At 38.0% G+C, this 16,525-nt stretch overlaps 1 protein-coding gene across 4 annotated transcripts in view; it reads right to left on the reverse strand.

Annotated features, from left to right (window-relative positions):
- ZCCHC4 (zinc finger CCHC-type containing 4) overlaps positions 1-16,306 on the reverse strand; it is a 52,579-nt gene extending 36,273 nt beyond the window's left edge. For all 4 annotated transcript variants that reach the window (XR_014143082.1, XR_014143081.1, XM_006744592.2 and 1 more), the window contains exons 1-5: positions 16,145-16,306; positions 15,253-15,371; positions 14,391-14,473; positions 1,700-1,975; positions 1,162-1,242 (exon numbers count right to left, since the gene is read on the reverse strand). Coding sequence is in view for 2 of the 4 variants with exons in the window: in XM_006744592.2 (XP_006744655.2) it covers positions 1,162-1,242; positions 1,700-1,975; positions 14,391-14,473; positions 15,253-15,371; positions 16,145-16,271 (686 nt within the window). In the remaining 2 variants the exon portion in view is untranslated. The remainder of the gene's footprint in view (positions 1-1,161; positions 1,243-1,699; positions 1,976-14,390; positions 14,474-15,252; positions 15,372-16,144) is intronic.
- Positions 16,307-16,525: the final 219 nt, after the last annotated feature.

Below are 16,525 nucleotides of genomic sequence, written 5' to 3' on the forward strand. Positions count from 1 at the left end.
AACTGTGCCAGTCCTGTTAACAGGGAATGAAAGGCTACAGAAAGTGTGGCTTCTTTCTGAGAAACGTAGCTGATTCTATTAGACACCCTAAAGTTGACCTGGAAATCTAAAAAAAATAAAAAATAAATTATAAAAGCTGTTCTTCTTGTTGTGACTTTTTACACTTCAAAAATCTGTCCACCTTGTTTTTAGAGAGAAAGCACATGTAATTTCATAGGTTCTCTCCAACAAATACTGGAATATTGGCCAAACAGACCCTGTCAGATTAAATAAAAAGAAACACAGTACCTGCCTCCTTCAATATATTCAAGAACCGGTAAAAGATACTAACAACACAGTGTTTTAGAGTCTCACCATGATCTTGTGGAATCCAAACAACTATAGAAAGTAGAAAGACTACTCCAAGTTTATAGGATCCCAGAGACTGTGGATGGACACATATGCTACCAAATTACCACCTAAAGGGAGCCACAACCTGTGCTCCTCCAGCAGTCTCATCGCTATCTGTCCCAACACGTCAGATGCCATTTAATTCTGACCCTCTCCCACAGACTCCATCTGTTTGCTAATCCTCTGCTTTAAGACCTGTCTGTTCCCTGGTTGCACTCCCTTGACCTCAGGCTATATCCAGTGAAAGACAATATGCACATCATCTGGTAAAATATATTTAAATAAATTACAATGAATAAAATGTGTTAAAATAAAATATATTAAAAGAATGAGAACAAATAAAATGAATTAAAATGAATTAATTAAATATTAAAATAAATACATTAAAACATCATGATGAAACAAAATCCTGGAATTTATCTTTGAAAAATTTCAAAGAATTATCTTTGAAAAATAAGTGTATGAGAAGAAATTTCACTCAGTAAGAATTTATCTCTAAATTACAAGCCCAAGTCAATGAGACACATTCACTGAAAAAATTTAGGAAGCACACCAAGCAAAAAAAAAAAAAAAAAAGAAATCCACTGCCTTCCTGTTTGAAATATGAAGATTACAAGGGGAGTTTATATGACTAAAAAGGTGGCTTCTAACCAATTACTACTTCTGAACATTAAAGGATTGTAATAGGTAATAAACAATTAATAAGAGAAAAACATTAAACAGAAACAGGAGACAATGAATAAGAATAAATATCATACTTTATAAACCTACCTAAAATCAATATCCAATAAAAGGCTTTTAATGTTAGACTTCTTTTCACCTGATGCTTTCAATCTGATCAGCTCATGCAACCTAAAACAATTAATGAAACCAAACTTAATAAGGAATTACAAATGTCACAGATAATAAGCAAATAAACCAAAACAACCCCACCAATGTTCTCCTGGTATTTCTAATATTTCAATGAAACACTGAAGAGAATTTGGCAGATACAACCAAGGTTTCAGTTTTTCAAATATTTTTTTAAAAGGCAGAACTTATTTGAAAAGGAGAAGTCTAAAATTATAAGCAATTAAAAAATCAAATCAGAAGGAATCTCCTATCATATATCAGAAATCTATAAAGATTTCTCTCAAGTGTAATATAGATTACAAACTCCTCAAGAGAGGGACCGTGCTTTATACTTCTCTTGTATATTGAAAACTGCAATGCTATGTCCCAGAACATAGTAAATAACTACTTGGTGATTTTTTCTTACAGTTTAAATAGTGGGCATAGTAGAAGTTTTTTAAAAAATCATACAACATACCTTGGTGTTCCAACACATAGTACTCTTGTGAATCCAAGGGTAGAAAGTAGGTCTATCAAGAACTGACAGCTCCGATCAGCAAACAAATACTGGGCATTTGTCTTCTTGTTTTCCAATGGATAAAGAAGCTGACTGGGCCTTTTCAACTGGGTGATAGAAATATCGCCTACTACTCGATGCTCCTGATGCTTCTCCCAATCGTCTGGCAACAGCAATTGCTGACATCGTTGACAAAACTTTCTCTGAGACAGGGACAACTCAATAAACTTCAAGTACCTTCAAGACATAATTAAACACAAAGTAATATATTTTAAGTTTGTGGTTTTAAAGACAATTTCTGTTTGCTATTTTTAGTATGCACAAAGTACTATTACTTCCTTAAGAGTACCGTGTAAAGAAGCCAAAAAAAAAAATCTGTGGAATGTTGGCTAGAATTTATGTCCAGCTGCATACCTACAAAGTAGAAAAGAATCAGCAATTTTATAAGAACTGAGATGCTCCAATTCAGTCACTGAATGAGGATCAATATCCATTTAAAATGTGAACATAATATACTACTCAAACAACTTAGTAGTAATGGAGACTACTATCACGTTTAAATTTATTGACAAATCCATGTGTTCTAACTTTGAAGTGTTAAATAGTCTGGCTCAATATGACAGTCATTTTAAAATGAGAAATTAAGGTCATTCTTCAATTTTTTATGGCATACTTAGCAAGAAAAACTACCTCCTAAAAGAAAAAATGTTCCTACAAAGTTCCTCTATTCTTAGCAGCACTGAGGAAAGCAGTTCTGAAAAAGCTCATCCCCAAAAAAGCTAGACAATATCCAAAGCCTTAAAAAAAAACCATACTGATAGCCCATTTGATCTCTTTCAAGTCATACTCCTATCTGATTTCAAAGTTACCACTTTGGTTTTTTTTTCCTTTCATTTTATTAGAGATAATTAGAAAGAGAAAATAATCACGGTACGTTACTTTAAAACTGCTGTACCAGATATGAAATCAGAGTAAGAAAACCAAAGAAAAACAAACAACAGTATCAAGGCCTACAGCAGGTCGGCAATGTCTAAATCTAAGCATGTCAAATAGTGCACTAAAGGATTCTTAACAGTTTAAGAAGAGTCACGGAGTTTCAACTGAACTAACCTCTAGAACTGCACTGTAAAAACTGTGAACTTCACATAGAATCAAAGTGGGTTTTAAAACTTTTTATATCTAAGCAGAGCTTCACTTCAAAGCACCCAAGGCAGTGACAAATCGATATTCTGAATGGCTACAGCAAGAAATAAGCTTATCGTGCCAGTAATTTAAATGTTTCTATTTCCATGACAACTGTGCTTCTGACAGCTTTATCTATGGTTGGGAAGAAAAGGGAAAGCGGTATCAGGGGAAATTTTATAGTAATTCAAAGTAAGAATGTCAGTAGAGAAAAGGGCCCCTAAGATAAGAAATGCAGTAGAAAGAACCAGGACATTCTCCAGCAACAGAAACACTGAATTTACCTTTCGTTATTAAATGCTAAGGGTCGAAGACCTCCATATCCAGCCATGATAGAGTCGCAGAGACTAGATTTACCATCCTGGCCCTCAAAATTTTTTTAAACAAAGTAACATAATGGACAACCGGAAGCCCAACAGTGAGTAAGAGAAGGGACCAGATGAGGGAGTCTACACCCGCCCAGTTTACTGCCTGTGGCTATAGCCAGTACGGGCACGGAGAACCCAAACACGGCTCAACAAACTGAAGAGGCAGAGCTGAGAAGTGGTGGAGGCGAGGGCGGCTAGAATTCACAGGGCCGAGTACTAGAGAATACATATATGGAGCCCACAGGCCAGAAAGCAGGACACTGAGAGAGAGAGCTGCACGGTTTGCCGTGATTCCCCTCAATATATTTAATTAATTTATTCCTTAAGAGTCTGCCTTCAGCCCAGGTCATGATCCCAGGGTCCTGGGATCGAGCCCCGCATCGGGCTCCCTGCTCAGCGGGAAGCCTGCTTCTCCCTCTCCCACTCCCCCTGCTGTGTTCCCTCTCTCTCTGTGTCTCTGTCAAATAAATAAATAAAATCTTTAAAAAAAAAAGAAATTATCCAAAATGAAACACCAAGGGACCAAAATACATGAAAATGGACCCCCAAGGAAGGTGGGCAGAAAAAATTTTGAAAAAATTATGGCTGAAATTTTCCAAAAATTACATCAAAAGATTCAAGAACTCAGAGAACCTCAAGTACAAGAAACACAAAGAAAACTATAAGATGCATCATAATAAAATTATTCAAAATCAGTGAAAAAGAGAAAATCTTAAAATCAGAAGAAAAAAGACATGTACAGAGGAACAAAGATTAAGAGAATAATACCAGATTTCTCACTGGAAACAATGCCAAAAAGAAGACAGGGAGGCAATACCAATTCTACACAAATTCTTCCAGTACATTGAAGAGGAAAGTACAGTTCCCAATTCCTTTCATTAGGCCAGCATGACCCCAATACCAAACCAGAATAAAAATGTTATCAGAAAACCAAAGAACAATAAGCCTCATAAACACAAACTCAAAAATTAATGGAATTTTAGCAAGTCAAAGCCACAATATATAAAGAAGGTAAAAGAGCATGACTAAGTGCAGGTTAGCCCAGGAATGCCAGGCTGCTTCAATGTTTGCATTTGATCAATGCAATTCACCATATTAACAATCTTAAAAATATATATATATATATCATCTCATTAAATGCAGAAAAAAAGCACTTTCTCATCTATGAGAAAGGTTCTCAGAAAACTAGGAACAGAAGAGAATTTCCACAACCTGATAAAGGGCATCTGAGAAAAACCTGTAGCTTAACACCATACTGGTAAAAGACTGAACACATTCCTCCCAAGACTGGGACACAAGCAAAGATGTCTACTTTTACCATTTCTATTCAACACTGACTGGGATTCCAACCACTTTGATAAGACAAGAAAAAGAAATAAAAGGCACAGACTGGAAAGGAAACATAAAAATTTTATTCACAGATAACATGATCATATATGTAGAAAGTCCTGAGGAAATATTTTTTAAAAAGTTGATGGGGCACCTGGGGTGGCTCAGTCGTTAAGCGTCTGCCTTCGGCTCAGGTCATGATCCCAGGGTCCTGGGATCGAGCCCCACATCGCGCTCCCTGCTCGGCGGGAAGCCTGCTTCTCCTTTTCCCACTCCCCCTGCTTGTGTTCCCTCTCTCACTATGTCTCTCTCTGTCAAATAAATAAATAAATAAATAAATAAGTTGCTACAACTAGTAAATAAACTCAAAGATTAATATACAAAAGCAATTGTACTGCTTATAGACTGGCTAATGTGCACATGATCAATCTTAAAATCACACAAAGTGAATAACCAGACGTTATCTACGTAATACAAAAGGAAATATACACCATTACTTACAAAAGAGTATTGCCCCCTAAAACTGAACTTGAGTCTGATAATAGCACTACAAGAAATATAGGGATAGAATAAATGTTAAACATTACAGCATGCAATAAACAAATCCAGAATGTGAGGAATTCTATAGGACAAATTACTGTTTCTTCAACAAATGATTAAAGATATCAACAAATTACAACGCACAAACCCTGTCTGGATCCTGATTTGTAAAACCAATTATAAAATGGCACTTACAGGCTAATCCGAGAAATGTGAATATTAACTGCATGTTAGGTAACATTAAAGAATTGTTTCATTTTTTAGGTATTTTAACAGTATTGTGATTATGTTTTTTTTAAAGGCCTTATTTCTTGAGATACATAGAAACATATTTATGGGTACAATTATATAATATCTACACTGAAGGTCAGGGTAGAAGGTATAAGTGAAATAAAATTAGCCACATACTGATGACTGATGAAGCTTTGTGTGGATGTGGGAGATTCTTTATACTGTTCTCTCTGCTTTTGTATATGCCTGAAATTTTCCATAATAAAAGATTTTTAAAAGTGCTTTAAAGAAAAAGCAAGAATTTGCTTGCTTTGAAAACAAGCAAAGAGGACCCCGGAAAATACTAAGCAAGAAATGGGTTGTACTCAGCCCTAAATCACATGCGACTTGGTTTTTCATTCTTTGGCAACAGGAATATAATCTGGGAAATTTCTCAGCCCTGAAGGACACGAGTTTCCAGTTTGAAAGGATTTACCTAATACCCAGCAAAATAGGATATAACAGACTCACATCAAGATAGGTAATCATGAAATGTCACACCTGTAGGAATAGTAAGATTCTAAGAAGAAAAAAAAAAAAGACAAAGGGATCAAATGGCTCACGGATCATTTATGAGATCAGGAATGAACTTTCTGAACTTGAACTTCTCAACAGCTATAATGAAGACAAAAGTAAATGGAACATTGCCTTCCAAATCCTGAGGGAAAAATATTTCCAACCTAGAATTCCATCATCTGCATAGGGACCAACCAAGTATCAGCATAGATAAAGGTATCTGCAGAAACGCAGATTTCAGAATTGTTGGATGGTAAAACCAAATTTAACTCTAGAACAGTGTTCCTCACAGACTTGCCACGCACCAGTGCCAGCGATCAACTGTTACCAGTTCCTGATGAGACAAAGACAGATATCAAGAGTCTACGTTTAGAAATTTTTATACCAATTAGAGCACTTTTATGTCTGTTCAAACTAATAAAAAAATGTGAGCTTGTAGTCTGTATGTCTTCTCTTTTTTTCATTTTATTTTCTAGTAATTTATTTTCATTATATTTACAGAAGTATCTGATCCCAATGGGTAGCGAATAAAAACAAGAACATAAAACAAGCAAACAAACAAAAGACTGATCCCTTCACAGAGATCATTTAAGAAGTACTGCTCTGGAGGATGTGAAGCAATCCCGCAATTGCCCCAAGGAAAACATGTAATCTGAGTAATGTTATAGTTGGATCAGTGCCATTCAAGAATAAAGGAAGTAAACAAATATTTTGGGACTTGGAAGAACTCAGGTTAGGTAATCATATAATCTGGGTCCTTACTGAAGAAACTGACGGACAGCTGGGTGCCAGGTAAAGAGGACATTCCAGACTAGAGCATTTCTGAAAGCCCTAAGACAGATTTCTCTAAGAAGATGAAACCAATGGATTATGCTATATCTGAATGTTCTTAAAGGATTTAGACAACTGGCAGAGAGTTTGCAGTTGAAGCAGTGATAAGCACATAAATAAGCCAATAGCAGCTACAATAATAAAAAACCCAAGACTATTATTAACTCCAAAGAAAACAAAAAGCTGTGTAGAAAAGAAAAAACTTATTTTGATTTATTACACGGTTTAACTCTGAGCAGCACTTATATGGTTATAATAACGCAAACACTAAAACATGAATCTAACCAAAATTGTGATATAACCATATTCAAATGGGGTAGGAAAAAGGTACAGATTATGGTGGGGGGGGGCAGGTGGAGGGGTGAGAGGAGGAGAGGAGAGAAAGAAAGATAAACCCTCAACTTCCATAGGAAATAGATAATTTCAAAACTTGATAAATCAGGAAGTAGCAATATGAGCATGTTTTATATTTCAGAGACAGGAAGGTAAGTTCTAAAATAATTAGCCAAAAGAGCTGACTATAGTTGCCTCTAGAGAAGGGGAAATGCATAGGTGGAGGCAGGGGTATTGTTCTTCGTAAAGCCTCTATTTGGTTTTTGAACTATTTGATTCCATTGCCACATACAGATTTTATTTTTTACTGAAATTTAATTCACGTACCATACAATCTCCCTTTTAAAGTGTACAATTCAGTGGTTTTTAGAATGTTCATGGAGAACGTTCATGAAGTAATCATCACCACAATCTTATTCCAGAACAATCTCATCACCTCAAAAAGAAACCCTGCACCCATCAGCAGTCACTCCCCATTCCCCAACCCCCAGCCTCTAGCAACCACGAATCTACTTTCTGTCTCAACAGATTTGCCTGTTTAGGATATTTCATGTAAACAGAAACATACAATAGCCACATAGGGATTTTGATTTAAAATTTCTGATTATGAGCGCCTGGGTGGCTCAGTTGTTAAGCGTCTGCCTTCAGCTCAGGTGATGATCCCAGGGTCCTGGGATCGAGCCCCACATCAGGCTCCCTGTTCAGCGAGAAGCCTGCTTCTTCCTCTTCCACTCCCCCTGCTTGTGTTCCCTCTCTTGCTGTCTCTCTCTGTCAAAAAATAAATAAAATCTTTAAAAATAAATAAATAAATAAATAAATAAAACTTCTGATTACCATTAAGACTTTTATTTAAAAAGAAAAACACTAGAGGATGAATTTTAGCCAAATAGGAGATAAATGAAGGCACTACAGCAAAGGGGCTGTCAGTAAGCACTGAATCCATTTAACCACAGAATAAAAACAGAACAATATGAGTATTATGGTTACAGTATAAAATGTAAATAATATAAATCCAAATATAAGAGGTGGGGGAAGTCCCAGAGAAAGTGGGAGATCATGTAAGTATACTGATTTTCTCATGTGTTAAGAGTCAGAGGCCAAAAGATAACATTTAAAACTGAAAAATCAAGTAAAAGCTGTAAGCAATACTGAAAGGCATAAAGGTTATCCCTAAAAAGAAATAATCAACCAAAACTGGATAGTGACTGTAGAGAAAGAGATGAGAAGATGAAATATACAAGTTCATCATTTCTCATTTTTAGATGTATGAAGACAATCTAAAAAAAAACAGGGTGCCTGGGTGGCTCAGTTGGTTAAGCGACTGCCTTCAGCTCAGGTCGTGATCCTGGAGTCCCGGGATCGAGTCCCACATCGGGCTCCCTGCTCAGCAGGGGGTCTGCTTCTCCCTCTGCCCTCTTCCCTCTCATGCTCTCTGTCTCTCATTCTCTCTCTCTCAAATAAATAAATAAAATCTTTAAAAAAAAAAACAGAAGGATTAAATATAGCATAAAAAGCTACAAAGGCAACCATAAGAACAAAAAAATAGAAGAAATACACATTAAAAAAAGAAAACATATGCCACATAGTGAAAGAGAGCAGAGAAGCAAAAAACCAGAAAGCATAAAGTAATACAGCAAAACCAACATCAAGCATGTCTGTTATATCCACTCTGCAAATGAGCTAAATCTACCCACGAAAAGAAAGCCCATCAGACTGGATCACAAAGCAAAATCCAACCATCCCATTTCATCGCTGCTTCTTTTTTTTTTTTTTTTAAGATTTATTTATTTATTTATTTGCTAGAGAGAGAGAGCACGGATGAAGAGTGAGCGAGCGAGAGTACAAGCAGTGGGAGCTGCAGGCAGAGGGAGAAGCAGGCTTCCTGCCAAGCAGGGAGCCCAATGCAGGACTCGATCCCAGGGCCCTGGGATCATGACCTGAGCCAAAGGCAGCCGCTTAACCAACTGAGCCACCCAGGAGTCCCTCCATTTCATCGCTTCTAAGACGCATATGCTTTCACATTTTAGCATCTATGACACTGAGATATGATATGTAATGCCATCAGCCAGACAGAGGTCATGACGTAGCTGGGATGGTTCCCCCACGTGCAAACCTGTCCCTGGCCTTCATGCTGTCATCTCTGCAACTCGGCACGGTGCACTGTTGGAACTACACGCGAGGGTCACTGCCATCACCTACAATTTCAGTCCCCAAAACGCAAAAGTATTATACATGTAGTCAGAACTAAAACGGAGCAACAGAGCGTACGTTTCATATTAGGGAAGCAAACACTCATCCTTGAAAGAATGACAACAACAATCAAGGGCCTTAAAGGAAAAAAGAGAAGGAAGATCCCCATAGGTAAAGCTGTGTCAGGTTCTGTTACTTAAACACAATCAGAAGGACTGCCTATCCCTCACCAAGTGATGCCCACTGAGGGCAGGAGAAGCTGCCAAATCACCAGGAAGAAATGAAAGATGGTTTGAAACCATGAAGGACTGGGGTACAATTCGCTCATACACAGGACTCTCTGATGGTGCTTAGGACATCAAGTTTAATTACTTTGAAACAAAGGAAAAGAAGAATACTGTTAAATGAACCTCCACTTATATATCTTTGTGCCTTGTCAAAACTGTTTCTCAGAAAGCTTTTCTGCTAGTTTATTAACCTTTTCTTGACAGAAGATAAACGGAGATCTCATGCATACTTCTTTCTACTCAAAAGCACATCATAATCATTCAAGTATACTGCTTTAAATTTAACATTCAGAAACAAGGTTTTTTAGAAGTATGGTAGGAAGAACATGAGAGCGTAAGGGCTGAGGCTTACTCAGCGCTCTCTCCTCATTGTACTTTCTACACATACCCAAGGGGCAGAGGAAATTCATTCCACTGCATGGCTCAGCATGATTCACAATTTGCAGGCTAGCATTTTGAAATGTCATTTTTATTGATCTCCGTTTGATGTTCCATTTGCCTTTCTTGGAGTAGACGAATTATGTTTATGGCATTTCCCTAATAGCAGACCTTGAAAATCTGAGTTTAAATGAGCTCTGAAAAAACATAACCAAATGAAATATCAACTAAACAAAACTATATGGATGCACATAAATTAATGCTTATTTTAGCATTAAAATATATCTTCTCTAAGACTTCATAGGTCACAATAAGGTGCCAACATACTACATAACAGAATGACATTTCAGGGCATTAAGAGGCAGCTAAAAACTATCAGGAAGTCAAATCTCAGACACAAGATATAAATCTGTCAACTGAACACATGAAATATAAAGCATGGTTCAAAGAGTGAGATTAAAAAACGAATATCAAATCCTGTTCTGTAGCACGCAGACATCTGCGGAGCACTGCCAGCTCCATAATAAAAATCAAGTAACATGGGCCAATTTATCTTGCTAGCTACCACAATTCCTTTCTAACAATTTGGAGAAGGAATTATCAATGAAAAGCTATTGTGACTTCAACAGCGACAGATGAAGGTTTGCATTATAGAACAGGAATATGTTTAAATGCATTTTAATACTTTCAAATGGACTACTTATTTCATAAGATATTTATAAATGAGTTGTAGAAAGTTAACTTTGAAAACGGTTACAATCTTGGGACGCCTGGGTGGCTCAGTCGGTTAAGCATCTGCCTTCGGCTCGGGTCATGATCCCAGGGTCCTGGGATCGAGTCCCGCATCGGGGTCCCTGCTCCGCGGGGAGCCTGCTTCTCCCTCTCCCTCTGTCTCTCTCTCTGTCTCTCATGAATAAATAAATAAAATCTTTAAAAAAAAAAAAAAGAAAACGGTTACAATCTCAAGTAATAGTACATCATCCTTAGGTTCATTTACACACAACGATGAACGGCTAGTCTCCATTTTCTCATCTAAGAGAAGAGGGAACTTAGTAACACGGAATAAGTAAGTTAGTAAACTTTTGATTTTAAAAAGCCAAAAGTTTAAATTTTTAGAGGAATGCCTGCTTTCAAATGTTTTCCTCCACAGAAGGCCCCTAAGCAAGCATGACAGCATCAATCCCAAAGTGAGGCAGCGAAATCAATGATACATTTCAAAAAGCTTCAACTTCTCCCCACCCTTCAAAACCTGCTCAAGTCCTTAAACTGTATTGATTGGCAACAGCATGAGGTAGCTGCGTCGTTGCTGACTTTCCAGAGCACTCAGTTTTTCCTATCAATATTTTCTACATTTAGCACAATCTTCTTAGCATTGCATTATCTTTGCATATCTCAACTCCACTACCAGCATTTTAAGTTCTTTTTGAGCCCTCAATAAAGAATGAATACATGGATGGAAGGAAAGAAGGAAGCAATTAAGCAAGCAAGCTTGGGCAACAAAATCCAAGGTTATGGGTTACAGAGGATTTAAAATATGGAGAATTATTTTATTAAGACCTGCTCTCAAGAATCAGCACTAGATTACAGATGAAAGTATGACCTCCAAGAAATGACCTTTTGAAAATTCTTTAATACTTCACATTTTAGCCAGTGTTTTTATTTTCTAATTAACATGAAATATGAATTTCCAAAATTATTATCAAAAAAACACACCCTGGCAGTACAAAGAACAGTGGTTTAGCTCCTGACTAAAATTTTATTACACAAGGAAACAAGATCACCTAGAGTTTCTTATAGAGTTTAACTGAATTACCAATATCCTATGTCACAACATAAAAAAAAGGCTTATCAGATAAAATCCATAAGGCAAAGTACAAGAGACTATGTATACATTATGGCTACAATCTTGTAAAACAAACTTTGGCACAGGTTAAAAAAAAAAAAAAAAGACCAGGAGAAAAATACTACAAAATGAACAAGGTGATGGGTTCAAAGGGAGAAACAATGGGTGATGTTTTTCTTTCTACTTTCTGCAACTTTGATATTCTATTTTATGTCATTATGATAATCTCATTGTATCTCTATGTAACTCACGTTTTATCTCCTTAAATCTCCTTAAATCATTACGCACCATATGTTAATTACGATCTGCTTTTATGTCTAAAAACAACATTTTAAAATCAGAGGCATAAGTCGGAGTCACTGCTAAGTCATTCTAATACTGATAGCTTAATGAAGTCACTCAACTTCTCCAGGCCTCAATTTTCTCATCGAAGTGACCCACCTTAGCAAGATTACATAATTCTCCTGTCAAACACAGCACACCAGCTGGCTCACAGTAGTGCTCAATTTACATTAATTCCCTTGTAAATATTTTTTGTTGTTGACTGAATTTCCATATAGCAAGTAGTTATCACTGATTAAGTACTTTGGTTAGGAGTGATCAAGTTATCTTAAGAAACAGCCTCCTCCATCAAAAGACTTCACAATGTAACAAGTTCAAGAAAGGTATTTTTAATAGAGCCCAGTTCTCCTTTCCACTTAACATAGATAAGACCTCAGAATCCTTCTGAACACAGCAGCCCAGGTAACTAAAGGAGTTGCCTTGAGAGTAAAAACCTATTCGTTACCAGCAACCCAGACCAGGACCTTCTTAAGGAGCTTCTCCCAGCATTTACAAACAAGGCCTATGACACAGGAGAAGGTGGCTTTTCACAGGTCTCCAAAGAATTAAATCTAGGATTCAATTCCCAGTCACCCAATAAAGCATTTCAACAATGTAGCTTTTTTAAAAAGAGATGTTCACAACTTCCAAAAAACGGTTTAGTTCTTTTAGTATTTCAAAAAAGAAACATTATGGTAAATCTTCCTAACAGTGGATATGACAATGGATTCCTAGCTATATCATCAAAAGCAAAGAAAACAAAAGCAAAAATCTGATAAATTGGACTTCATCAAATTTAAAAACTCTGGTGCATCAAAGGACATCATCAAGAAAGTGAAAAGGCAATCTACAGAACAGGAGAGCTTGTAGAAATCGTGTATCTGTTAAGGGTGTAACATCCCTTAACATATAAAGAACCCCTATGATTCATCAACAAAAATTACAATCCTATTAAAAATGAACAAAGGGGGACGCCTGGGTGGCTCAGTCAGTTAAACGTCTGCCTTTGGCTCGGGTTGTGATCCCAGGGTCCTGGGATCGAGTCCGGCATCAGGCTCCTTGCTCAGCAAGGAGCCTGCTTCTCCCTCTGCCTGCCACTCCCCCTGCTTGTGCTCTCTCACTCTCTCTCTGTCTCAAATAATGTAAAATCTTTAAAAAAAAAAAAAAAAAGGGACGCCTGGGTGGCTCAGTCGGTTAAGCGTCTGCCTTCGGCTCAGGTCATGATCCCAGGGTCCTGGGATCGAGTCCCGCATCGGGCTCCCTGCTCCGCGGGGAGCCTGCTTCTCCCTCTGCCTGTCTCTCTGTCTCTCATGAATAAATAAATAAAATCTTTTAAAAAAAAAAAAAATTAACAAAGGACTTGAACAGACATTTCTCCAAAGAACATACACAAATGGCCAATAAGCACACGAAGATAATCAACATCATTACTCATTAGGGACCCAAAATTCAACACCACAATGACACATCACTTCACAACTACTAAGATAACCAAAAAAAACAGAAAATAATAAGTGTTGACAAGGATGTGGAAAAAGTGGAACCCTCGTACATTGCTGGTGGGAAATGTAAAATGGTGCAGCCACTGTGGAAAACAGTTTGGTGGTTCCTCGAAAAACTACACACAGAATTACGATATGATCCAATAATTCCACTCCTAAGTATATACGCAAAAGAAATGAAAACAGAGACTCAAACAGATATTTGTACGCCAATGTTCACTGGAGCATTATTCACAACAGCCAAAAGAAGAAAACAACCCAAGTGTTCACTGATGGATGAACAGATCAACAAGATGCGTGTGTGTGTATAATGGATTATTATTGAGCCATAAAAAGGAGGAGGTTCTGACACATACTACAACATGGATGAACCTTGAAAACATGGTAAGTAAAATAAGCCAGGCATAAAAGGACAAATATATGATTCCACTTACATGAGGTAGCTAGAACAGTCAAATCCATAGAGTATAGTAGAGGTTACCAGGGTTTGGGAAGAACTGGAATGGGGAGTCATTGCTTAATAGTAACAGAGTTTCTCTTTGGGGTGATGAAAGGTTTTGGAAATAGGTAATTGTGGAAATGGCACAACACTGTGGATATAATTAATGCCACTGAACTGTATACTTAATATTAAAATGGCAAATTTTATGTTACATATATTTTACCACAATAAATTTTTTTTTAAATGAAAGTAAGTGCAAAGGCACAGGGAAAAACAAAACAAAACAAAAATAATAAATAAAAATGACAACACATCAGCACCTTTCCACACACCGCGTTCGGGACAGAGGAGGCTGACATTTTCGGTTATGAGCTTCTCGGGCAGCAAGTCTAGCTCCTGACAACTGAAAAGGAATAAAAGCACCATTTAATAAACTATCAAACTTGCTATCATCCTAGAAAAACTGGTATCACATTCTGACGTCAAGAAGCCAATTAAAGCAGCTCCATGTTGTAAACAAGCATCTGTTTCAGGGGAAAACAAAAACAAAACACATTAAACTGGGAAAGTTCTAGAGGAGCATGAAGCAATACCTAACATATTAAAGCACTGAGAGATTATCTTACACATGGTGATTTTAACAGGTGTGCAGAAGAGTTGTAAACAAGACGGTTTTCTAATAAACCTAACAAAGCTGAAATTTTTCTAAACAAAACTTTCAGAAACTTTAACTGGAGCTGAGTTAGATACCAAGAGGATACCAAGCTCATAACTATATCTCTAAGTGCCTTTATCCGTTATACAGTAGCTGTAATGGATGCTCAATGCAAATGTTTAAAAAAAAAAAAAAAGTTTTTCTAAAACACTGCCTGGAATGATCACAACCTAAGCTCTTTGGGGAGAAATTTGTATTTGCAAATAAAAGATCAGCCACCCAGTATTGACACCTCAGAGTCTTAAAAGGGAACGGTCTTTGAGACAGTCGTTTACAACATCAGCACTCAGAGTAAGTTTAGAGTAAGTATAAACTCCAGTCTGTCGAATCAAAAAGCATAGTATCTTCATCTATCTGAAGAGATTTACCTCATTTAATGCTCAAGTTGCATGTTTTTATTGGTGGAGACATTCTGAAATTGTCACATACATCAAAAATTTTAAAAAATGTCTAAAAAGTTGATATACCTTTTCATCTTCCCACTGAAAAAAATTACAGTCTTTTCTATCTCTACAGGCTGAGCAGGCATAAAATCTCCGTGTTTCTTCTTTCCCTTGGTTCACCTTTACAAACAGAAGAGTAGGTCCTAGTTCCAGAATGGGGAAAAAAACATGTCAAACAATAGTCATCTACATCAAGTTCCTAGTTTTCACTGCCATTAAATAAAACTTGATTTGGTTTTATGCACAATTTGTCATAATTAAGCCCACTCTGTTTACTTTTTTTCCCCCCATCACATTTAGGCACTGATTACTTGAGGCGTAACTCTTGAAAACTAGTCTCTGCAGAAAGAAAATGCCATTGTCAGTTGCTGTCTACATGGTGAATGATCTGGGTCCTGAGACGAAAAACATGGAAGGGATCCAGGGAACGGAGCACTTTGCCACCTCCACCCAGTTATCCTTTCAGTGAAAATCTGAGCTTTTGGAGTCGGATGTGCGCACATCCTCTCCACAATTGAGAGAAAAACTAGGTCTGGTCTCTGAGCAATAATTCATGCTATCCTTCCCCCTAACTTTTTAAAATAAAAAGCAAAACAACCAATGAAATCCCCAAGTACTCGGCAATGGATTTACTCAGTAACATGCATCCCCTTTGCCTAGACTCTGCCTCTTCCCTTGGGGGCGGGGGGGGACTGTAACAGCCACGGAGCAAAAACCACCACAGTGAGGACTTTCTATGACAGTTTCTTAAGTAAACTGAAAACACTACGTCCCCAGGAAAGGGCGTTTTTTGGCATCACACATGGTGAAACCGAGGAAGATACAAATCTGGGAGCCCTAAGAAGCCCAAGGCACCTTCAGGCTAACCTCCGCCCCTCGCGCCCGACAGCTCGGCTGAGCCCAGACGCACACCCACCGTGAGGACACAGCGGGGCGGGGGTGGCGGGATCGGAAGGAAATACCACCTCCACTCCTGAACTCGCCTGGCGCCCCGCGCTTCCCTCTGCTTCCACTGTTCCCAGCCAATCCCTGGATGCCGCCATCTTCCCGCCACCGTCCCGAAAGCCTCAGTCCATACCGAGGAGGCTGAGAAAGAGTGCCGCCGCGCTGGGAGAGAAGTCACAGCGCCCCCGCGCGCCTAGGAGGAACTGAGCCCCGAAAAGCCGTCCCTTCTGCCCTGGCTGCCCCTATGGGATCCCTGGCGGGCGGGCAGGGGTAGGGGTTTTGGGAGTAGGGGACGGGGTTGGGGGTGTTTGCAGGCAATTTACTGGATCTGTGCAATAAGCTCACCTATTTT

Source organism: Leptonychotes weddellii, chromosome 2, assembly GCF_054177405.1.
Source record: "Leptonychotes weddellii isolate Sample4059 chromosome 2, ASM5417740v2, whole genome shotgun sequence".
NCBI lineage: Eukaryota > Metazoa > Chordata > Mammalia > Carnivora > Phocidae > Leptonychotes > Leptonychotes weddellii.